At 46.8% G+C, this 24,540-nt stretch overlaps 2 protein-coding genes across 4 annotated transcripts in view; both read left to right on the top strand.

The window, feature by feature from the left end:
* The window catches only part of CEP85 (centrosomal protein 85), a 36,573-nt gene extending 14,957 nt beyond the window's left edge, over positions 1-21,616 (top strand). For all 3 annotated transcript variants that reach the window (XM_061392510.1, XM_061392489.1, XM_061392500.1), the window contains exons 4-14: positions 2,101-2,789; positions 3,615-3,748; positions 4,139-4,256; positions 5,541-5,726; positions 12,117-12,269; positions 12,484-12,638; positions 13,994-14,108; positions 15,017-15,067; positions 18,122-18,229; positions 19,390-19,615; positions 19,935-21,616. In XM_061392510.1, the coding sequence (XP_061248494.1) occupies positions 2,101-2,789; positions 3,615-3,748; positions 4,139-4,256; positions 5,541-5,726; positions 12,117-12,269; positions 12,484-12,638; positions 13,994-14,108; positions 15,017-15,067; positions 18,122-18,229; positions 19,390-19,615; positions 19,935-20,092 (2,093 nt within the window). In that variant the 3' untranslated portion in view covers positions 20,093-21,616. The remainder of the gene's footprint in view (positions 1-2,100; positions 2,790-3,614; positions 3,749-4,138; positions 4,257-5,540; positions 5,727-12,116; positions 12,270-12,483; positions 12,639-13,993; positions 14,109-15,016; positions 15,068-18,121; positions 18,230-19,389; positions 19,616-19,934) is intronic.
* A 1,175-nt stretch (positions 21,617-22,791) lies between these two features.
* SH3BGRL3 (SH3 domain binding glutamate rich protein like 3) lies at positions 22,792-24,281 on the top strand. Its single transcript, XM_061392561.1, has 3 exons — positions 22,792-22,971; positions 23,552-23,719; positions 23,831-24,281. The coding sequence occupies exons 1-3, from the start codon at positions 22,924-22,926 to the stop codon at positions 23,894-23,896; spliced, it is 282 nt and encodes a 93-aa protein (XP_061248545.1). The 5' UTR covers positions 22,792-22,923; the 3' UTR covers positions 23,897-24,281.
* Positions 24,282-24,540: the final 259 nt, after the last annotated feature.

The raw sequence follows: 24,540 nt of genomic DNA, 5'->3' as shown, positions 1-24,540 counted from the left end.
AAATGTGTTGCTGTTTTGTTTCAAAATGCTCTGAAACACAATCCAGACTTTAATGTAACTTGACATTTTATAGTACTTTCTCGGAATCACACAATTTCCTAATGTAAATAGATAAACCCAGTAGATAAATGACAAGTGCTGACAGACTTCATTTCATCATCCATAGATGGACCATACTCACCAGAAAATTAGAGAAACAATATTCTTTTGGGGCAGTTGGTACCTTTCTTCGTGACTTAGGTTTTGGCATTACTCCTTTGGGCATTATGGGCTCAAAACTGAATTTGGTGAGACGTGAGAGAGCGTGGTGCCGTGGATGGAGGATGGAAGAAGGTGTTGCCGAGTTCAGCGTAGTAGTAGCCCTCATAACCAAAATCTTACTGTCTTCTCTTCCATTATTATATTTGGAGAGTGGGGACCCTTGATGAGAGAATGTTATGGTATCACTATGGAAGATTTCAAGGAGAGAGCTTTCTAGTCTTAGAATCTTCATCACCACCAGTCTACCTTAACCCTGTGACTAGTTCTGGATTTAAGTTTCAGGACATCACAAATAGTGTCCTTTGACTCTTGAAATGTCCTTCTTTCTTGGTCCTGAGAAGCTGATGCATGTCATCAAAAATTACTGGTTGGTTTGCTTCTGGTTTGTTTTTACTATGGTATTTTATATAGCCCCACGATCATCTGAGTAGAGGAAATTAGATACTCTGCATACATTATAAGGGATAATTTGGCTTGCTTGTTTTTAAAGAACTGCTTACAAATGCATATGAGAAGATGATAGCAGATCTATACCCATTTAATTCTGGAAAAGGTTAGTCCTCATTGGCTGAGTGTGTTCTGTGTTGGTTGATGGAAAATGGAACAAATTTGGGATCTATTCTTCTCCACAGTAGATGTTGCTTAGTTTGGAAAGACTATTGGACACAGTTGAGAAAGAGAGACGCTTCTGTTCCTCGTCCCCCTCTCTTGGTTCCCTGCCTGCTGAAGGCAATAGGTGTGTTTCCTCATATTCCTGCCTGTACTTTGCTTGTGGCCCTCTGCCCTGTGTTTGTTCTGTGACCTTGTAGTCCTCTTCACAGTAGCACTTGAAAGTTGGAAATAGTAAAAATGTGAACCTTCTGCAGCAGAGCCAATCGGAGAGTTGTCTCTCAAGACTAGGCAGGAGCTAAAGGAAACATAAATCCAGTCTCAAGGAAAGTGAAAAATCACAGTTATGTACAAACAAGGGGGTAAATAAAAGGCAAAGTAAAAAATAAGAGGATTTCAGTGTTTACCAGTTGAGAGTGCTCACTGTGCTAGAATGAAACCTGAGAGTTGCTAAGAATAACTTGACATATCCTGGCAGTCAGGTCTGGCGTGTGGGAGAGAGAGCAGAATCCTGATTCAGATGCAGTGCTCCCTGCCCCAGACACAAAGCAGCACTATCCAGTTTGCCTTATTCTTTGGATAGTTTAGATCCATTGTTCACCTTTGCTGTGGAGCTTTTGGAGATCAAAGAAGATTCCAGCAGCCCTTGGAAAAGACATTTTTATTAGATTGGATTATAGCTTAGAGTCGCCCAGCTCTTGGAAGAGTAGGACCTAATCCAGTTCCCTTAAGTAAGTGATTTTTTTTTTTTTTAAGTTCAGTTTTCAGCTTTATTGACTGGCAGGATTTTAGCTGTGTCCGACTCTTTGCAACCCCGTGGAGTGTGGCCCACCAGGCTCCTCCGTCCATGGGATTCTTTGGGCAAGAATACTGGAGTGGGTTGCCATTTCTTTCTCCAGGGGATCTTTCCAACCCAGGGATCGAACCCAGGTCTCCCGCATTGGAGGCAGACACTTTAACCTCTGAGCCACCAGGGAAGCCCTTTCAAATACAAAGGACAGTATAAATTAAAAGTGAAGCCAATGTTACCTTTCTTTGGTTTGCCTTGGGAATGGCATTTGAGATCCTAGAACACACATCTCCCATTTAGGCTGCTATATTTTTCTGCCTGATACTTGTGAAAGTGCCCTCTCTGCCTGCTCTCGGGCAGAGAATGTCTGGCATAGCAGCCAAACTCAAAAAAAGCTTGCTGCTTTGATTTTGACTTACGGAAGACTATTCTCTCCACAGATTTTTGCAGTTCAAGTAGCAGTCCTTCTTTCCAGCCCATCAAAAGTCACGTAACCATTCCAACAGCCCATGTGATACCTTCTACTTTGGGGACCTCTCCTTCCAAGCCAAATTCTGCTGCCGGATCCTCTACCAAACTTCCTTTGTCAGGGTTGGCTGAAAGTGTGGGGATGACAAGAAATGGAGACCTCAGTTCAATGAAACGTTCTCCAGGCCTTTCTAGAGATTTCATGTATCTTTGTGGTGCTGCTGGAGAAAATGGAGTTGAGCAATCCTGGTTTCCAGCAGTGGGCCATGAAAGAGAAGAAGAAGCGAGAAAGTTTGATGTTCCCAATATGGAGTCTACCCTCAATCAGTCGGCAATGCTGGAGACACTTTATTCAGATCCCCACTACCGAGTCTACTTCCACAACCCAAGAACCGACACAAACAAGGAGCTATACAAAGGGTTGCCTGAGACCAAGAAGGCACCGGGCAGCGGGGCAGTATGTGAGCGGAATGGACCACACCCTGGCAGCAGTGGGGTTCTTCCTTTGGGACTCCAGCCTGCTCCTGGGCTCTCCAAGCCTCTCCCTTCTCAGGTGTGGCAGCCGAATCCTGACCCTTGGCATTCCCGCGAGCGATCTTGTGAGCTCAGCACTTGTCGGCAGCAGCTGGAGTTGATCCGTTTACAGATGGAGCAAATGCAGGTAGAGGCCTTTCTTTCCTTGGACTTCGCAGTTTCTGTGCTTATCTTAGAACTATATAGGTTTTCTTATAAGTTTTGACTCCAAAGAAAGTGTTTGTAAAAAGGAGGGAAGATGTTTGTAGATAGGCAATCTTGTGAATGTCATCAAATCTGTTGGTTCTAAACACCAGATTGGTTCTCCAAAGCAGAGGGTTACAAAGAGAAACCCAGAAGTAGGACACTAACACTGATTATGTGTTATGTACTTACATAACAGTCACTAGGCTAGGTACTTTAACATACAGAATATTATTTGATCCTTACTCTGATGAGGTAAATGTAGAAATTTACCAGGTTCTTGGAATAACTAATCTGTCCAGAGACACAGACCTGGTTTAAGTGGCAGAGCTCTAGGGTTCAAAACTATCTTTTATTCCCGTATTCTTTCCACTGTACTACTTTTGTGTTTGTTGTTTTGTTTTGTTTTGTTTTTTGAAAGTTCTTGTACTTACTAAGAATGGGGAGAAAGGAAGCAAGACACATTCTCCTTTCCTGGTTGGTGAGGGCATCTTAGCTTCTGATTTGCTTTTGTTCCAGATAAAGAAAGATAAACTGACCTTTTCTTAGAAACTAGAGCCTTTCTGAGCAGGGAGTGTCCAGTTGGCAGAAGTCTGTCAGGCAGGTTCTTTCCAGTCATGCATCAGAGCTAAAATTATTTCATAAACAGTGGGCCTTCTCCAACTGAGCCAAAGTGAATCTTGACTACAGACACAGCTGGGCACTTTATAGGTGCTTTCAGGTGCCTGTAGGTTAACATTAAGTCCCACTGGGCCTGTTTGTCTTCCAGCTTCAGAATGGAGCCGTCTGCCACCATCCTGCTGGTTTTTCTCCTTCATTGCCCACGTTAGACCCAGCACAATGGATGAGCATCTTGAACAGTAATGAACACCTTCTGAAGGAAAAGGAGCTCCTTATTGACAAGTAAGGGGGCAAGGGGCCATAGGCCCCCAACTGATGACATCTCCCCAAGGGCAGTGCATCCTCCTCTGTTTAGACCCCTACTTTGCCTCATGATAAGTAGCCTAGTTCTGTGTGTGAATAATATGATAGGTTTGTTACATATCTCTGTAGGGGCTGTGGGGAATGCCTAGAGGAGGCAGCTGGGTCTTTGCAGCTGATCTTTCTTCATTTTGCCTCAGTCAGTTTTCTTCTTTGCATTTCCTCCTTCAGCACTACCCGAGAATCCAAGGTCTTTGTTTACAAAGTGTATTTTGTAAATAGGTTTTTACCTATTTAAGAAAAGTTGGGGCTCATATTACAAGTGGGTTTGTGTCAAGGACCCTGGGCCTCATTCTGTTCTGACTTTTGCAGGCAGAGGAAACATATCTCTCAGCTGGAGCAGAAGGTGCGAGAGAGTGAACTGCAAGTCCACAGTGCTCTTTTAGGCCGCCCTGCCCCCTTTGGGGACGTCTGCTTGCTGAGGCTGCAGGTAAGCCTTGGCAGCCAGGATGGCATTCTGCTTGTCATAACTCAGTATCTTCCCTGTGCTTGGCACTGGTAGGTATCCAGGAGATAGAAAATGGACCAAGTGAAGTAAGGTATTCTTGCCCTCAGAAAGTAAACATTCTTAATTATAGAACATCTCCTGTTCTGCTCTTGAGGGGGCAGAAAAGGCCTGAGGATGGAATCAAGTGGAAGTCCAGGTGCCTTGATATCAGGACATACTTGGGAGAAAAGGAAGGCAGAGCAAGGTTCATAGTAAGGTCCTAGAATTGAGTGATGTTCTGAGAAGTCTTGATCTACCAGCCCTGGCCAAATGAAGAGAGAAGCAGAGGTAGCACTGGATTTAGAGCCATTCCCATTTTTATTCTTCCATGTCTAGGAGCAACTGAGGGAAAACTATGCTTTCACTCAGGTCAGTAGCTCTGAACGATGTTGGCCAAGCTTCTTCTGCAATTTGGGCTTTTGAGTGATGAGTATTAGACAGACTATAGTACTGTACTGGCTTTGCCACCTAGTGGGCTTCTTAAGACAATGTTCCATTTTGGAGAATCAGAATGTTAGTGTGAGAATGGCCATTACATAAAATATATCTCAGTCTTCTCATTTACTGATGAGAAAATTGAGGCCCAGGAAGGAGGAAGAATTTGCCTTAAGTCATATAAAGAATGAGTGGAGGAGAACCAGGCCTTGAGCCCAGGTCTGCTGATGTATTGTCCTGTATTCCTTTGTTACATGACTCGTCCTTGAATATTGCTTTAAGCCAGTGGTTCGAAATTTGAGTGTGCATCTGAATCACCTGGAGGGCTTGTTAAAACACACATTATTAACATCCATCCCCAGAGTTTCTGATTCACTGGGCCTGGGAGTTGGACTTAAGAATTTGCATTTCTAACAAGTTCCCAGGTAATGCTGAAGCTGTTAGTCCTAAAAGTGAAAGTCGCTCAGTTGTATCCAACTCTTTGTGACTCCATGGACTATGCAGTCCACGAAGTTCTCCAGGCCAGAATACTGGAGTCAGTAGCCTTTCCCTTCTCCAGGGGATCTTCCCAGCCCAGGGATCGAACCCAGATTTCCCACATTGCAGGTGGATTCTTTACCAACTGAACTATCAAGGAAGCCCCTGTTAGTCCTAGGACCACACTTTGAGAAGCACTGCTTGCAGAAATTCTTAGAGAAAATTGATATTCGACCACAAAGTATGCTAGGTATAAGTAAAGTACATGGGACTCTCAAGGTAAGGAACAGTTACATATTGCAAATCTTTCTGCAGGAATTGCAGCGAGAGAACACTTTCTTACGTGCACAGTTTGCACAGAAGACAGAAGCCTTGAGCAAAGAAAAGATCGAGCTTGAAAAGAAACTCTCTGCTTCAGAAGTTGAAGTCCAGCTCATCAGAGAGTCACTCAGAGTGGCACTGCAGAAGCATTCGGAGGAAGGGAAGAAACAAGAAGAAAGGGTGAGCTAAGGAGCTGATAGCTTTCTAATTCACAAAAGAATTGGCAGTCAGCCCTTTCCTGCCAAACTGTTCTTGGAACCTGGAGGAGACAATTGGGTGAGACACCCTACATTGACTTCTCATGCAGGACTGGTTTGTTTGAAATGGAACCCTTCATACCTGCTTCATCCCCGCAAAACTATCACAGTGTATAATCTCTCCCTGTCCCAGGTTGTGATGGGGAACCAGCTGGCCTAGGTGAAAAACCAGTCTGACCAGTCATACCAAATGGTACTGTTGCAAGATGTACCTGTGGTACATCATTCAGCATGATTTCTTCTCACTTCTACCTAAAAAGTAGGTGAAGAATCCCACATATGCAGTTGTTTTGGGAGTTTTTACATATTTGCCAGTGCTCTTAGAATTGCCTCAGGTTGAGATTGGTTTTCATAGAAGGAGCTAAATCTTCTGGTTCTGTTCACGGGTTGCTCTAATACAGATATTCTTGGGGGACCAGTTTAATAACGTTTAGCTCTGGACCACTTGCATCAAAGTCAGCTAAAGCAGTGCTTCTTAAACTTTAATGTGTTTAAGAATCATTTGGAGATCTTGATGAAAATACAGATCCAGATTCAGTAGTTTTGGAAGGGGAGACAGCCCTGGGATTCTGCATTTCTGACAATCTTACCAGGCGATATTGGTGCATTGGTACAGCGTGGACTTAGAGGCTTGTTTGAAAAAAAAGAGAAAAAAAACTTGTAATCGAAATAATACATGTGTCTAAGTTAAATAACCAACATGTTATCAAACATCAACATCAATATCAATATCAGCCCCACTCTACAGAATTAGCTGTCCTCAACTCTTTTCTTTCTCCTGACATATACGTCTGTATTTTTGAATAGTGTTCTCTTACTTATTGCATTTTTTTGCTATTTTTGTTTCATGAATGCAGTATCTTTTCTCTGATGATATTGATTATGCCTTTTGGGATATCTGCATCTGCTTATAGTGTTTCTTTCAGGTCTTATTTTGTTTTTGTGTCTTACACGTTAGAGGATTGATGATCCTTGAATGAAAGAGTGCTCATATTTAAGAATACAGTATTTTTAAATTGCATGGAAGCTCTGGGTTCATGGAAGTTGCCTGGTGGGCTTCCCTGTGGGATGATCAGACTTAGTCTTCCCTTTTCACTTGGGAACCCTTAAATGTCAATATCTGATGTCTCATCTTACTCTCTCTAAAAAAGAATCTTCAGCCTGCTGCCTGGTGGGGAGGCTGGGGACAGGAATGCTTTTGGCCTTTGGGTTCTCAACACTGAGAAGGAAATTAGATTTAAAGTCCCATAGTTCTACACATAGATTCTTATTTATGCTTATTTTCAACCCAGTGCTTCACTCTCTGTCTCTCTCTGCCATGACTGATACCCCTGAGCTGGGCTCTCTCTGATTTGATTTCTCCTCAAAGAATAAATCTCCAGTCTCCTTTTGGGAAAACCTAGGGTGAGAATGATATCCAGCTAACCTGAATATAGACTTCCAGTGAATTCCCCTATTTTTCAGGTTTATGGCTGATACCTACCTGCCTCAGGTATCTTGTGTTTCAAGTAAAGGGATTCTTGTGGGTTGTGAAGGGCACATTGTCTTCCAAGTTGTCTGTGACTCCTACTGCAAATTATAACTCCTCTGCTCCAAATCATTTGTCCCTCCCATTCCCTTTCATATTCTGAAAACATCTTGAACTATCTTACATACTTTTCTTATTTGTTTTTGGGGGGCTGTGCTGCATCTTTTTTGCTGCATGGGCTTTTCTCTAGTTGTGGTGAGCAGGAGCTACACTCCAGTTGTAGTGTGACTTCTCATTGTCTTCTCTTATGAAGCACAGCCTCCAGAGCATGCAGGCTTCCATAGTTGTGGCTCTGGGACTCTAGAGCGTGGGTTCAGTAGTTGTGGCTCTGGGTCTTAGTTGCTCCACAGCACGTGGAATCTTCCAGACCAGGAATCAAACCCAAGTCTCTTCAGTGGCAAATTCTTTGCCACTGAACCGTCACGAAAGCCCCTATCTTGTATACTTTTGTCTCCTCTGTTGCCTTTTAAAAATTGGTATTTTATTTTATGCCTGTCATTCTAGAAATATTTTGGAAGGGAGAAAAAATAAACATCTCTGACTGGCCTACCATTTTTTAAATTAAGAGTTGGCCATCAGCATTTTCAATAAGCTTCCCACGTGATTCTGATGCATATTAAGATGTGAGAGTCTGGAGAATCACATGGAGCTTGAACGATACAGATTGTACCTGGGGTAAAGCTTTTAACTGATTTTCAGGGATCCTTCTTAGTACTGTATTGTCTTTGGATCAAATTAGGCCTGAGCCTCTTTGGCATCAATAAATCTGCCTTATTCTCTGCTTTATCTCCAGCTTCCTTTTTCATAAGCCAAAGAAAAAGCCATAATAGTAAAGAAAAGGTTCCATTCAACTAATCTTAATTGATTGCTTGCTTAGTGCCAAGCATTGTGCTGTGTGTTGGGGATTTGATAAAAGCAAAATGGACACAGCCCCTTCTCTCAAAGAGTTTACAGTCTCCTTAGCCCTTCCAGATGATTGCTTAGCTTTATATAATATGAAGTGTTTAGAGAGGAATCCATTACCTGTCTCATCAGAATAGACCAGGTGGGCTGTATGTATACTACCTATACGGTTATATATACTTTTGCAATTCAGTTCTGATGCAAACCACTCAGAGTTAGCATCAGGCCCCACAAGTTTAAAGGACACGGTCCCCCAAAAGACTATGCTTATTTATTATTTCAGATGCCAACTGCAAGTTTTGGGTTCCCTAGATTGCCTATATTTCTGACCAACTGGCTATAAATCCAGGGGTTCCCATGACACCTTCAGGTTCAGTAATTTCACAGATGACAGTTTTGTTACACAAATCACGATAAGCCAAGAGACAAATAGGACGAGGTCTGGGAAAGTCCTAAAAGCAGGGCTTCCATACCTTTTCCCTCTTGGAATTATAACCTGTCATCCTCCCAGCACATGCATGTGTTCATCAACCTGGAAGCTCCATTGAGCTTTGGTGTCCAGAGTTTTTAATTGGGATTTTATCATATAGGCATGATTGAACTCAAATCTCCTGTTTTTGTCCCCTTTTCACAGGAAGTTGGGTTCAACTCCATTGGTTTTTGTAGTGATCAGTTCCTGTTCTGAGTCATCTAATTAGCATAAATGCATTTATGGTACGCTGTGGTCCATTGAGCAATATTGCATAGGAACCTGGAATGTTAGGTCCATGAATCAAGGCAAACTGAAAGTGGTCAAACAGGAGATGGCAAGAGTGAACATCGACATTTTAGGAATCAGCAAACTAAAATGGACTGGAATGGGTGAATTTAACTCAGATGACCATTATATCTACTACTGTGGGCAGGAATCCCTTAGAAGAAATGGAGTAGCCATCATGGTCAACAGAAGAGTCTGAAATGCAGTACTTGGATGCAATCTCAAAAACGACAGAATGATCTCTGTTCGTTTCCAAGGCAAACCATTCAATATCATGGTAATCCAAGTGTATGCCCTGACCAGTAACGCTGAAGAAGCTGAAGTTGAATGGTTCTGTGAAGACCTACAAGACCTTTTAGAACTAACACCCCAAAAAGACGTCCTTTTCATTATAGGGGACTGGAATACAAAAGTAGGAAGTCAAGAAACACCTGGAGTAATGGGCAAATTTGGCCTTAGAGTACGGAATGAAGCAGGGCAAAGGCTAATAGAGTTTTGTCAAAAGAACGCACTGGTCATAGCCAACACCCCTCTTCCAACAACACAAGAGAAGACTCTACACATGGACATCACTAGATGGCCAACACTGAAATCAGATTGATTATATTCTTTGCAGCCAAAGATGGAGAAGCTCTATACAGTCAGCAAAAACAAGACTGGGAGCAGATTGTGGCTCAGATCATGAACTCCTTATTGCCAAATTCAGACTTAAATTGAAGAAAGTGGGGAAAACCACTAAACCATTCAGGTATGACCTAAATCAAATCCCTTATGATTATACAATGGAAGTAGAAATAGATTTAAGGGACTAGATCTGATAGAGTGCCTGATGAACTATGGATGGAGGTTCGTGACATTGTATAGGAGACAGGGATCAAGACCATCCCCATGGAAAAGAAATGCAAAAAAGCAAAATGGTTGTCTGAGGAGGCTTTACAAATAGCTGTGAAGAGAAGAGAAGCAAAAAGCAAAGGAGAAAAGGAAAGATATACCCATTTGAAAGCAGAGTTCCAAAGAATAGCAAGGAGAGATAAAGCCTTCCTCAGCAATCAGTGCAAAGAAATAGAGGAAAACAATAAAATGGGAAAGACTAGAGATCTCTTCAAGAAAGTTAGAGATACCAAGGGAACATTTCATGCAAGGATGGGCTCAATAAAGGACAGAAACAGTATGGGCCTAACAGAAGCAGAAGATACTAAGAAGAGGTGGCAAGAATACACGGAAGAACTGTACAAAAAAGATCTTCACGACCCAGTTAATCACGATGGTGTGATCACTCACATAGAGCCAGACATCTTGGAATGTGAAGTCAAGTAGGCCTTAGGAAGCATCACTACGAACAAAGCTAGTGGAGGTGATGAAATCCCAGTTGAGCTATTTCAAATCCTGAAAGATGATGCTGTGAAAATGCTGCACTCAATATGCCAGCAAATTTGGAAAACTCAGCAGTGGCCACAGGACTGGAAAAGGTCAGTTTTCATTCCAATCCCAAAGAAAGGCAACGCCAAAGAATGCTCAAACTACCGCCACAATTGCACTCATCTCACACGCTAGTAAAGTAATGCTCAGAATTCTCCAAGCAAGTCTTCAGCAATACGTGAACCATGAACTTCCAGATGTTCAAGCTGGTTTTAGAAAAGGCAGAGGAACCAGAGTTCCAGGAAAACATCTATTTCTGCTTTATTGACTATGCCAAAGCCTTTGACTGTGTGGATCACAATCAACTGTGGAAAATTCTGAAAGAGATGGGAATACCAGACCACCTGACCTGCCTCTTGAGAAACCTGTATGCAGGTCAGGAAGCAACAGTTAGAACTGGACATGGAACAACAGACTGGTTCCAAATAAGAAAAGGAGTATGTCAAGCCTGTATATTGTCACCCAGCTTATTTAACTTATATGCAGAGTACATTATGAGAAATGCTGGGCTGGAGGAAGCACAAGCTGGAATCAAGATTGCCAGGAGAAATAACAATAACCTCAGATATGCAGATGACACCACCCTTAGGGCAGAAAGCAAAGAACTAAAGAGCCTCTTGATGAAAGTGAAAGAGGAGAGTGAAAAAGTTGGCTTAAAGCTCCACATTCAGAAAACTAAGATCATGGCATCTGGTCCCTTCACTTCATGGGAAATAGATGGGGAAACAGTGGCTGACTTTATTTTTTGGGCTCCAAAATCACTGCAGATGGTGATTGCAGCCATGAAATTAAAAGATGCTTACTCCTTGGAAGGAAAGTTATGACCAACCTAGATAGCATATTAAGAAGCAGACATTAATTTGCCAACAAAGGTTCATCTACTCAAGGCTATGGTTTTTCCAGTGGTCATGTATGGATGTGAGAGTTGGACTATAAAGAAGGCTGAGCACAGATGAATTAATGCTTTTGAACTATGGTGTTGGAGACTCTTGAGAGTCCCTTGGACTGCAAGGAGATCTAACCAGTCCATCCTAAAGGAGATCAGTCCTGGGTGTTCATTGGAAGGACTGATGTTGAAGCTGAAGCTCCAATACTTTGGCCACCTGATGCGAAGAGCTGACTCATTTGAAAAGACCCTGTTGCTGGGAAGGATTGAGGGCAGGAGGAGACGGGGACAACAGAGGATGAGATGGTTGGATGACATCACCGACTCGATGGACATGAGTTTGGGTGAACTCCGGGAGTTGCTGATGGACAGGGAGGCCTGGCATGCTGCATTGCATGGGGTCGCAAAGAGTCGGATGCTTAGTCGTGTCCGACTCTTTACGACTGAACTGAACTGGTCCACTGTGAATAACAAAGACATATTTATTATTTGGGATATTCTAAGAGTTTAGAAGTTACCTCCAGGAACTTGAACAAATACCAGAGAAATTCTTTTATTATACAGTAGAGCTACCAGGTTTTGAAAACTGCCCAAGAATCCCCTCTTCCTTGCCCTTGAACGGAAAGTTCTGGTTGTGATAACTCTGCATTTTATGTCCTAATCTCCAATGGCAAAGTTTATTCAACTTCCTGCCTTCATGGTAGTAGAAAACAGTTATAGTCCTAAGGTCAAAGACAGTGTTCACTTATAAGAAAATAGTTAACGTTCAAGATGGTAGAGGGGTCAGTGGAGAAGGATTCTTAACATTTCTTTCCAATAGGTCAAGGGTCGTGATAAACATATTAATAATTTGAAAAAGAAATGTCAGAAGGAATCCGAGCAGAACCGGGAGAAGCAGCAGCGTATTGAGACCTTGGAGCGCTACCTGGCTGACCTGCCCACTCTGGAAGATCATCAGAAACAGAGCCAGCAGGTAGCAGCAATGACCAAGCATACCTGGGGCAAGTTGGGGGTGGTGGTAGGGGCTTTCTCAACCTTTGCTGCATGCAGTGACCTTGTGGTGTCCTGAAAGGAAAATCCCAAAGGAGTCAGGTCCAGACTCACATCACAACTGAACTGCAAAGTTTTCGAAATATACCTAAAGTCTTCCCTGCTTGTTGACCTAAGCATGGAATCCTGTCTCTCAGCTTAAGGATTCTGAGTTGAAGAGCACAGAGCTGCAGGAGAGAGTGACTGAGCTGGAGAGCTTGCTGGAGGAGACCCAGGCAGCCTGCAGAGAAAAGGAGGTTCAACTGGAAAGCCTGAGACAGAGGGAAGCTGACTTCTCCTCCACCCAACATAGGTAAATATCCCTGCTGCTGCTGCTGCTAAGTCGCCTCAGTTGTGTCCGACTCTGTGCCACCCCAAAGACGGCAGCCCACCAAGCTCCCCCGTCCCTGGGATTCTCCAGGCAAGAACACTGGAGTGGGTTGCCATTTCCTTCTCCAATGCATGAAAGTGAAAAGTGAAAGTGAAGTCGCTCAGTCATGTCCGACTCTTAGCTACCCCCTGGACTGCAGCCTACCAGGCTCCTCTGCCCATGGGATTTTCCAGGCAAGAGTATTGGAGTGGGCTGCCATTGTCTTCTCCAAATATCCCTGAGGGGTTTAAAAAGAAGCAGAGAGCTAGGTTCTGGTCCTGGCTACCCTACTCACTGCTTGTTTGACTTTGGGCAACTCACTTTACTTCTCTGAGCTTTGTTTTCTTTGGATTGTAAGTAATAGGAAAACTGTTTATGAGCAGGGACTGTGTCTTTGAGATGGAATGTGAGTGGTATAGTGGTGCAGTGGGGTTTTCCACTGTCCTTTGGAAAGATCCAACCCAGTGCCTGGCATCATAATAGTATTGGGTAATAGTTCTTGAATATGTATGTGTTGAATGAATGGGAGCACTTTGGAAAGTGATTATCTGTATTTGCAGAAGTAGATCCTGGTGCTGATGACTGAGGGTTATCCACATGGTGAATCTTGTGAAGGCTACCAGGAGCATCTGTTACTTCTCCTTAGCCCTAGGGATTACTCTCAATTGACACAGCAGATTCTGAGAACAAAACAAGATGCTATAATGTACTCTCAGGGTGTCTTGGGAACTTCTTCCATATTAATAGCAGTTTCTGAAAATGTCGTGGCTGTGTTTCAACAGCCTCTTGGACCAAATCCAGTTTTTAATGGGATGGATTGGATTTCTCATCCCACATTCAACCACAGTAACCCTGTTGTTTATCTCAGCATATGGCCCATGATGAAAGTGATTGTGGTTAGGGGACAAAGTTGGGTCTGTCCCAGACTGGGTGTGCAAAGAAAAAAGGACTTTTTGTGTTTTTCTGTATTTTCTAAAATTTCTCTATCCTATATGTGTGACTTTTGTCATTTAAATACATGTGATGAATGTTTACTTTTAAATATCTAAGCATAAAGATGCCTTGGGTAGGTAAAGAATTGCTGGCACATTGTATAGGTGCTGACCTCTAGGGAAGGGAACTAACATAGACTGAGCAAGCAGCTTCTGTGTGGCATTCCCTACTTTAAACAGACCTAAGCAATTATCCCCAGCTATGGCTTGGAAGGGCCTACTTGTCTTGCCCAGTAAATAGCAGTATCAGGAATCAAAGCCACATCTCTCTGATTTAGAGTTCTTGAAGAGGCTACTGTCTTTCAGCCTGCAAGATAAGCAGTGTGTGGAAGGTGCCGGTGCAGACGGTCCAGCTCAACAAGGACAAGGTCCCCACGTGGAAATGGAGTCTTGGCAGAAGGAATGTGATTCCCTTCGAAAGGTGACTGAGGGCGTCCAGGCCGTAAGGGGGTAGGCTTAGAGGAAGCAGAAGATTGGGTTTTGGTAGGGAACCATGAATTTCTGGCCCTAAGCCCCCTAGCATCTGTTACCCAGAGTTTTTCCTTTCTTTTCCTAGAAGCCATCCCTGCATAATAAATTCACATTTTAGATAGCCATCCTTAGTACTGACAAGCAAAGTTAGGGAAGGGCATGCCTTTGAATATCCAAACTTAGATGTACCAAAATGGTGCACTGAAGCTTGGTACACTTCCTTCATGACTCAGGCCCTCTACAGAACCTCTTGCATTGAGCAGAGTGTTAGCCAGTGAGGTGGCCCTAATTCAGCATAGAAGAAGGAGCCCAGGACCTACCAGAGAGACTTGTTTGAAGGTCAGCAAAAAAGACCCAGAAACGGTTCAGAGAGTACCTGGGGTCTCATAGGACAGGACACTGGACCTGTTTAGGTTCCCTCCTTGAACAGTGGGACCAAAGCTATTAGTGAAAAACTGTCATAGCCCTGAACAGGACTGGCTTCGTTAAACTGAATTTTCAGTTATGTCCTCTACCAAAGAACCAGAAGGTACACTGGCTGTATATGAAGTTGATTCTACTGGCCGACAGTCATCAGGGTGAAGGGGTCTCTCTCCACCTGACTTCCCCATGGTAGTCATAGGTCCTCCGCGTTGTGTTCCTCTTTGTTTAAACCTCTGCCGGAGCACAGGACTGTGAAGCTAAGTAGCCAGGATAGGGAGTCTGGTTTATATTTCTTGTTTTCACTCTGTTCTCACTATTAATTGGCTGTAGCCAGTTGTGATAATAGTCAAACTGCAGATCTTAGTGCAGCCTCTTGCCATCTGGCCCCACTATTAGCATGTGCTTGCAATCGTCCTTGATAACTTTGCCTTTCAGATTGTGGAGAGGCAACAGCAGAAGATTGATCAGTTGCACTCACAAGTACAGGTGAGCTGGAATCCTTGGGACATGATGGGCAGGACTTGATGGAATTTCTAGAATTCAGCCAACCCTATTCTTTGCCCTGCGATTTACTCAGTGTTAAGAGTACCAGCTTCGGGCTTCTCAGGTGGTGCTAGTGGTAAAGAACCTGCCTGCCAGTGCAGGAGATGTAAGAGACACAGGTTCGATCCCTGGGTGAGGAAGATCCCCTGGAGGAGGGCGTGGCAGCACACTCTAGTCTTCTTGTCTGGAGAATCACATGGACAGAGGAGCCTGGCAGGTGGTCCACAGAATTGCAAAGAGTCAGACACAATTGAAGTGACTTAGCACACATCCAGGGGTACAAGCATGAGACCAAATCAGTGCTTGTGGCCTACAATCTTGTTGGGAAGAGGTTTCATTCAGCACAGTGCAGTGAGAGCATCCATATTACCCTGCGGGAGCATAAAAGAGTCATTGAAAGTAGGGGAGATCAAGGAAGGGTTTCTGGAGACCATGAGGCTTGAAGAAGGAGGAGGAGTTAGCCAGGCAATGAGGAGGCTAGCATAGGATGGTATTGAAATTCTGATAGAAGGAACATCATGGGTAGGAACATGAAGGCATGTGACAGCAGGGTTTATGTAAGTCGTTTGCGTGTTGAGTAAGGTGGCAGCTGGAGAACTGGGCTATGGGAGGGCTTGGACTGTCCAGTGAAGTTAGCTTTTATTCTTTAGGTGGGTGATGGGAATCTACCGTAGCATTTCGTCGGGGTGTGATGTAGTCAGGTTTGCAGCTCACACTTGAGTGTGGAAGAAGATTGGCAGTTGGAGAGAGGCAAGGCTGGAGGGCAAGTCTGTTGCAGAAATTAAAGACAACTCCTGGTTTCTATTTTGGACCAGAGTAGGAGTGTCCTTAATTGGGTTCTCCAAGAAAGTCTAGGTACAGGTTCTCTCTGGATTTTAAAAGAGGCTTTCATACCAAAACAGGTGAAATGCACTTCCACCGAGGAACAGCTGAAAGCTCAGTCCTACCATTGCCTTCATGGGTCTATTTAGTTCACAGATTTCAAGTCCTCTAAAGAGATAGTCAAGCCTAGTGAATGTTTACATCCATTTATTTTATTACTGTTATTATTTTGGATCTCACTGTGCAGCTTGCAGAATCTTAATTCTGTGTTGGAGATTGAACATGGGCCCTTGGCAGTGAAAGCAGGAAGTCCTAACCACTGGACAGTCAGGGAATTCCCTACATCCATTTAAAATCCCAAGATTTTAGTAGTTTTTAATGGATCTCAAAGTATGTTTCCTGGAACTCTTGACAACATTTTATTTATTTATTTTTAAAATATTTATTTTTGGCTGTGCTAGGTCTTTGTTGCTTTGAGAGGGCCTTCCCTAGTTGGAGCAACTGGTTGCTGCTCTCTAGCTGCAGTATGCAGGCTTCTGATTGCAGTGGCTCCTCTTGTTGCAGAGCACAGGCTCTAGGGTGTGCAGGCTTCAGTAGTTGGGGCACAGGGGCTTGCTCACCAGCCCCAAGGCATGTGGGATCTTCCTGGACCAGGGATTGCACCAGTGTCCCCTGCATTGCAAAGTGTATTCTTAACCACTGGACTACCAGGGAAGCCCTCCACAACATTTTAAATGTATATTTACCCATGATGAGACTTCTAAGACAAATTAAAATGTCAGGTGAATTTGGTGGAATTAGGTGGATTCAAAATGGTCACCTTGGGTCTTTTGTGGTGGTGAGACGTTCTCCTTGGCTGTTTAATGTTTTATTAAAACAAAATGGAAAAGCTCAGAAATATTATTTATACTTAATTTGTCCAAATCAGTTTCAAAACCAGAGGGAAATTGGAATGAACAGAATGAGAGGCAAAAGATAACAAGTCTATATATACCTCCCTCTCCTGACCCTGACCACCCCTATATACATAAACACACATACACAGAACTAGATTAGGTGACTGAGAGCATGCCCTCGACTCCTTCTCATCTCTGTCAAAAGCATTTAATATACTATGCTATAATGTACTCTCAGGGTGTCTTGGGAACTTCTTCCATATTAATAGCAGTTTCTATTCTACCATTGCCATCATGTGGGTCTATTTAGTTCACAGATTTCAAGTCCTCTAAAGAGATAGTCAAGCCTAGTGAATGTTTACATCCATTTATTTTATTAATATACAATGCTTCCCTGGTGGCTCAGTGGTAAAGAATCCGCCTGCCAGTGCGGGAGACGCAGGTTTGATCCCTGGTTTGGGAATATCCCTAGAGAAGGAAATGGCAACCCACTCCAATATTCTTGCCTGGGAAATCTCATGGACAGAGGCACCTGGTAGACTATAGTCCATGGGCTGGCAAAAGAGTGGAACACATCTTGGTGACTAAACAACAGTTGTCAAGGGCATTTGGCTGTGAGCTCCTCAGAGACGGGAATGCCTGGTGGTGTCTTCTGTGTCCCTAGTGCCTGTCAGTAGTGAGTGCTCAATCAGTAATTGAACTCAACTGAAACGACATTCCTTGCCGTCGAGAAAGTTATAGTCTAATAGAGGAATCAAGTGCACAGCCAACAAATGTACTCATGAGCCATGAGTATTAGTAGCAGGGCAAGGTTGGGATTAATTGAATCTGATCTGCAGATGAAGAAAGGTTGAGGTGGGAAGTTTCCCAGGTGACTGACAGAGCAGAGGGGCATTCTGGGCAAAAGCAAAGAAAAGTGAGCAACAGTATTGGCGCTGGAATCTTTGGGGATGAAGGCCAGTCAGTCAGTCTGTGTGACTAGAGTGGAGGTGATGTGGAGGGTAAAAAGAGGTAAAGATACAGAAGTAGGTAAAGGCCAGGCTGACCTGTTAAAAGAATGCTTTTCTGAGGAGCCTGACCTCGGATGGTACATGGTCAGGGGCTCAAGAAGGGTTTTGATGGAAAGTCACAGATCAGGGTTGTTCCAAAATAATCTTAGCAGCAGTGTGTGGGCAGGGTGGGGCTTTACTATTATGTAGTCCAGACCAGAGGTGATGTGGTCTGACCCAGACTTGTTGCCTCTGATGTGTTCTCCCACCCTCCTTGTCATGGGATTCAGAGCCTAGAACAGGAAGTGGCTCAAGAAGAAGGAACAAGCCAGGCCCTGAAAGAGGAGGCCCAAAGGAGGGAGACAGCCCTGCAGCAGCTTCGCACAGCTGTGAAAGAGGTGAGCAGCACCAGCTAGGCCTCTTGGCATTGTCTTTACAAACCTAATTTCTCTGTGTACTCGACCCATCCCTACTCCCACAAGACCCCCCACATTTTGAGAAGTCTTTTTTGGAGGAGTAAGAAGGAACATTGCATCATCCTTTATATTAAAGGTCCTAAGCCTGTCTTTGGCTGTAATTACCCAGTAATGCATTTTGGATATGGAAAATCATTCTCTCTTATTTTGTCTTCTTGCAGCCACAGGTTTGTGGGGTTGGGGATGAAGGGTTCAAGAAGACTGAAGGTTTGGTGATCCTCCTGGAGTAAACAGAGCTGTCAGCAGGGGGCGGTCAAGGTCACTGGCCAAGTGCCTAGGAAGGAGGCTCCCAGAGCAAAGATGGTCATATGGCCCAGTGTGGGTGAAGGGCTGGGACTAGTGGAGGAACTCTATGCCTTGTCTTTAAAACAGAATAGTGGTAGGAAGGGAAGGAGAGTATGTTAAAGCTGTTGTGGGAAAGGGAGAGAAAGAGACACAGATACACGTGAATGAGCTGGTCTCTGTAGTGAAGCCTGACTCTACCGAGGTGAAGGGCTGAAAAGGCAGGGCACTCTTCAGCACTGTGTCCTCCAGGTCAGCAGCTTCTTTAGCCCCTAGCCTTCACCTTCCCAGTAGCCACTAGCTGTCATGTTGTCTTTCTTGCCCACTTTATTCCTCTGACACACACTGATCAAGCTGGCTGGTGGCCACTTTTGTCAGGGTGGCAGGGAGAGATTGAAACCAGTGTCTCCTCAGATTTCACAGTTCACGTTAAGCCTTCTCTAATAGCCTGGCTAACAGAGTTGGCTGAGGGACTGGCTTCAGATAGAGTTCCGAGGAGCGGGAGTATCTTCTCTGGTTCCTGAACAGAAACCTGGAGGCTGCTGACTCAGTCTGCTGGGGTGCAGTTTCCTCTCCAGTGCTGAGGTCCTGTGGGCCCAACCTACCTGCAGGAGCAACAGCCTGATATTGATGGGGGAAGGGGCAATGCAAAGTCTGTTAGTAGGAGTGGGGAGGGGGGAACGTTGCCTTTGTCTCGTAGCTTCCCCTCAACACACCATATATGTATATCCACATTCGTGTGCAGTTACTCTGCTTCTCCCTGGACCTGAGTTAACGTGCTCACCTGTCTATCTGCTCAGCTTTCAGTACAGAATCAGGACCTCATTGAGAAGAATCTGACGCTCCAAGAACACCTGCGACAGGCCCAATCAGGGTCCCCGTCTTCATCAGACACAGCTCAGCTGGCATTTGAGCTGCACCAGGAATTGTCCAGTTGTCTTCAAGATCTGCAGGCTGTCTGTAGCATTGTGACCCAGAGGGCCCAGGGCCACGACCCCAATCTCTCCCTGCTCCTGGGCATTCACTGTGAGTCCTTAGACTAGTCTGGGACCTAGGAGATAATGGCTTTCATTCTCCTCTCACCTCTATCTACCTTTCCCAGTTAGATGTTCAGTAAATCTGTTTTGGAAGCAGGCATCCTTATGGGTACCTGGGTGTAGGACAAACAGAAGTGGCCCTTAGGCAGCAGGACTTTTAGCCCATTATCCCCAGCTGTTTTGTCAAAAGTGCCGTGTTCCAAGACCACAGGCCTTAGGGTACTGCCTGTCCACACTGCCCCCTCCACATGGAAGTGTCTTCTGACTTACTTATTAATATTCTGTCAAAATGTTCTTCTCCTCCCCAGCTGTGCACCCAGGGACTCAACTAGATTTTCAGAAGCCAGATGTAATCAGGAGAAAACTGGAAGAGGTTCAGCAGCTACGCCGTGACATCGAGGACTTAAGGACCACCATGTCAGATAGATATGCCCAGGACATGGGAGAAAACTGTGTCACACAATGAGGAATGCTGGGGGTGGACAAGCTGTGCTCCCCCAGGGAGAATCTGGTCTGCTGAGAGCACCGTCCAGCAGGTCCTGCCCTGACAATCTCTTGCCTCCTATCTGCTGCTATTCCCGGAGAGAAGGGGTGGGAGGGGGGAGGTGTGAGCCTGCATACAGGGCCAAGGGCCGGTGAGAGAATCTTGTTTGTCCTGCCCAACTCTGGCTTTGCCTTGTTGGGTTGCATTTATCCTGTCATCCTGATTCACTCTTTTAGGGTGAGTTACTAATTAACTGCAGGTAAATCCTCACGGACTGTTACCGGTAACAAGCTGATGTCAAAGGCAAACAAACAGGCTGCTTAACTCCCTTCCGCATCCTTTGGGATGGATCCACATTCATTCCCACTCTGTACCTTGGTCGTGCTGATGCCCAAAGTTCCTTAGAAGGGCCGGGAAAGGCTGAGTACCAGTAACAGTAGCCGTTTGAGAATCCTCCGGCCCTCTGTGCCAGCCTTCCTGGGACCTGCCTGAGCTGGCTCTGGACTTTCCTAGGCCCAGGCCCACTCCTCCTTCCTCAGGGCTCTTATTCTCACTGATGCCTCAGGGTGATCTGTTCATTAGCAAAGTATTTGCTAGGATTGGGGGCCTGGGGATTATACCCAGGGCTCCTTCATCTGTGCTATCATGCCTATTTACAGGAGACCCACTTGAGCTGCCCCGTGCCCTTGGGCCCTGGTCATGTAGTTAGCACAGCCCCTTTGTCCTTTGTTCTCAGGCTGGCCAGGTAGCCCCTTCTTGGGCTTTGAGTGCAAACTCTTCTCTATGGTTCTGGATTGATACCACAAGGCACTGTCAAGCTGCTCACCCCCTTCCCCCAAGGCTGGGGCCAGGGCCTGGCCTTTGATTTGTGCCTCTCTTGTGTTTGGGGACGGGGGTCCTTTCCCTTTCCTGTTCTGGGCTCCTTGAGAGTTCAGAGTAGCCAGTACAGGTCAGCTTCAAGGTATAGCGTTTGTGTTTTTAGTTGTTTCTCTGGGGCCTTTGGAGCTCTGCTTTCTGGTTTCTCTTGCCTCTTTGTTGAGAGAGCATCTTGTAGTTGTTTGTGTCTGGTCCTTGGGCCAGCTCAAGGTTTCCTCTAGATCTGGAGCCAGGGCCATGTGAGGGGGAGTCCTGAGCAGTTCAGGAGTCCAGAGCCAGCCACTGGGAGGTGGTTGCTAAGCTTTGGGCTAGCAGGGCAGCATCCCGGACCTCACTCCCAGGCCTGAATGAAACTCCTTCTTAAGTGTTTTTACAAGTTGGTGTTTTATTTATGGAGTGACTTAACCCTCCATTCAGAGCATCCCCACCCAGCTGTCCCCTCAGCCTCTGGGCTCCTGCCTGCTAAAATCAAAGCTGCCTTGTTGGTCTCCACCCTGAATTGGGAGCCCAGCCACCATGCTCACGGGTATTTTTCCTCATAAAGTTTATAAGCAGTTATTTATATGAATCCTTGTTATGTCAACTGGTTTGTATTGCCTATTTTGTTTACAAAATAAAAATTTAACAGACTCCTTGGTTTTCCCTTGCCTTCCATCGCCATTCATACTCCACCCCTCATTTTGGCTTATCAGGGCCAAAGCCTGTGTGCTTAGCCAAGTTCTCCGAACAGCAGCAAAGAGGGAACTTTGGCAGGTCCAGCCTCATGTTTGTATCTCTACCACTTCTGCTCCTCTGTCTGTGGAGATGGATAAGATCTCTTCCTACAGCACTTTCTATTGCATGACGCTGCCCTGAGTCATACAGCAAGTTTGTCATGGAGTTTCAGTAATCCTGACAAGGAAGTCTGCTGCCTGTGGGTTGCTGCAGGGAAGTGGCTTCCCCAGAGCAAGGCAGGGCACTGTGTTTGCCTCCAGGAGCTAGGCTTGTCTTCCTGGGTTATTCTTGGGGCCCTGGACCTGGGGAGACTTATGAGGGGTGTCATGTCCCACCCCAGACAGATAGCTGAGTCTCCAAAGTTGGGCTGGTTGCTGCCTCGTACTGTACTCCCTGCATTTTGCTGGTAGTAAGTTTTTGGAGGGTCGTATGCAGCATGAAGTCCCTGTGGGGCTGGGGCCACCCCCAGACCAGCTGTGGATTTTTAACAAGGGCCCAGCCAGACTCGGGAACCCCACTGCCAGCTTCTGCCTGCACCGGGTCCAGAGCTAGAAGCCTTTCTCACCTTGGCCCCCATTTGGCTCTTTGAGGGCGTGGCCCTGTCTCCGGCCACCACCCTTGTCTGAACCTGCCTATCTGAGCGGAGGGAGAGGAGCTCTGGGGAAAACTCGCAGCGAGGGGTTGTCACTGTCGTGGCGTGCCCCGCGGGGTTAGCTATGTGTGGGTGGCCCACAGGACAATGCTCGACTGGAGCCAGGTTCCCTGGGCGGGGAACTGAGAACAGCCCCGAACCTTCAAAGCTGAGCAGCGGCGTCGTGGCACCCGGGGGAGGGCAACCAGTTGGGTGCAGCAAACCTGGGCGAGGCTGAGGCGGCCTCTGCCAAGCCCCTCCCCCCGCCCTTTCCGTCAGATCGCTCCCTGGCCTCACACTGTGAGCCCCAGGCCGGGGAGGGCTGAAACGGGCAGCCCTGCGTGGGACGCGGGTCCCCGGCGCGCCCAGTCCCCCAGGGGGAGGGGAGGGGGCCCGGCAGTGCGCGGGGCGGGGTCGCGCAAGCCCCGCCCCGGCCGCGCGCCTGTCCGCGCCGCCCATTGGTCCCGAGAGCGGTGACTCGCGGGCTGAGCAGGAAGGAAACCGCTCCCGAGCGCGGCGGCCTCGTCTCTAGGCCGTGCAGCTGCTGCCACCGCCGTCTGTCTGCCTGCCCTCCCGTCGGTCCACCCGCAGCATGAGCGGCCTGCGCGTCTACAGCACGTCGGTCACCGGCTCCCGCGAAGTGAGTGTGCGCCCTGGGCTAGAGCGCGGGCGGCGGTTCCGGGGCTCTGGACCCAGCGCCTGGGACCCGCCCCCAGGGCGGGGGCGCCGAGGTGCTGGGCATGGCCTCCGGGAGTTGGGCTGGGGGCAGGTTCTACAGCCCCATCCTGAACCTTGAACATTTACTGAGGGCATCCTGGGTCCTCCGCACCCCTACTACGAGGCCGATCCTTGACCCTGTCCTTATCTAGCCCTTCCTCTCTCCACTGTGTCTATACTTGGGGCGGGGGTGGCCCCTTACCAGCCTCCACCCAGGCCTGCCCTGCTTTCCCCTTGCTGAGCTCCTGGCTCTCCCCACCCTGAATTTCTCTCTTACCTTCACCCTGACTCCCCTCCTCATGGTTGGTGGTCCCTCTCTCCTCCCACACCACCACAAGCCTGACTCATCCTCCCAACTCCCTGTGGCCAGAACCCTCCCCTAGGGTGTGTAGAGAGACAGGGGGGACCATAGCTCCTGACCACAGCCCCTTTGTCCCTGCCCAGGGTTCTCCCCCTCAACCTTCCAGGCTGCCCGCTAACCTCTACCCGCCCTCTGCCCCCAGATCAAGTCCCAGCAGAGTGAGGTGACCCGCATCCTGGATGGGAAGCGCATCCAGTACCAGCTAGTGGACATCTCCCAAGACAACGCCCTGCGGGACGAGATGCGAGCCTTGGCCGGCAACCCCAAGGCCACCCCACCCCAGATTGTCAACGGGGACCAGTATTGTGGGGTATGGGCCTCGGGTGGGGGTGGAGGGAGCGTTACAGGAGGATACCAGCCAGAGTCAGACCTGAGACAGAACACCAGCACTCTGGTGACCGCTTCTCTTCCCCTCCCCTAGGACTATGAGCTCTTCGTGGAGGCTGTGGAACAAAACACACTGCAGGAGTTCCTGAAACTGGCCTGAGCCAAGTCAGCCCCCTGGACTTCGTCATCACATTCCCCTCCCCAGCCATCACCCCGGCCATGAAGGACCTTGTGACCAACTTCCCTGTTATTCCTAACCTGAACGGGGGGCCTCTCCCCTCAACCCAAGACCCCTTCTCCTCCCCTAACTGTAAGCCCCCTCTTCTCCATTCAGCAGCAACATTCCTCACCCACCGGTCTCAGAAATTGTCTTAAGCAACAGCCCAAGTGCTGGTTGTCCTCAGCTCAGTCCTGAGGCTGCCACCCTGCCTGGCACTGGCTGATGGACACCTTTGTTGATTCCATTAGCCAAGGCTCTGCCAAAGGCCCCGCAATCCCCGTCCGGGAGCACCGCAGAAACAATTAAATGTTCCATTCCATTGGCACCGTGTCTGTCTGGTGTGGCCTGTGCCTCCCAGGTCCTGGCTCTGAGCAAAGCTAGTGGTAGACGTGATTGTGCTGAGGCTGTGCTCGGTGGGCAGGTCGACTGGCAGTCCCGTGTGGCACCTTTGTGTGTGTGACAGTGCATGCGTTTGGATATATGCCCAGAACACACACGCACACAATTGTGTTGGACCGTTGGTCTCTAGAGATACTGGGGGGTGGGTCACCCTGCAGTGCTCGTGCGTGTGGTGGTGTCCATGA

Source organism: Bos javanicus, chromosome 2 (genome assembly GCF_032452875.1).
Source record: "Bos javanicus breed banteng chromosome 2, ARS-OSU_banteng_1.0, whole genome shotgun sequence".
Classification (NCBI taxonomy): Eukaryota; Metazoa; Chordata; class Mammalia; order Artiodactyla; family Bovidae; genus Bos; species Bos javanicus.
Note: the sequence above shows the minus strand (reverse complement) of the source record. Positions and strands in the feature narration are given on the sequence as shown.

Coding starts and splice junctions, on each gene's coding strand:
- SH3BGRL3 (XM_061392561.1), top strand. CDS start 22,924: ATGAGCGGCCTGCGCGTCTACAGCACGTCGGTCACCGGCTCCCGCGAA. Junction 22,972..23,551: donor CGGTCACCGGCTCCCGCGAA/GTGAGTGTGCGC, acceptor CTCTGCCCCCAG/ATCAAGTCCCAGCAGAGTGA. Junction 23,720..23,830: donor ACGGGGACCAGTATTGTGGG/GTATGGGCCTCG, acceptor CCCCTCCCCTAG/GACTATGAGCTCTTCGTGGA.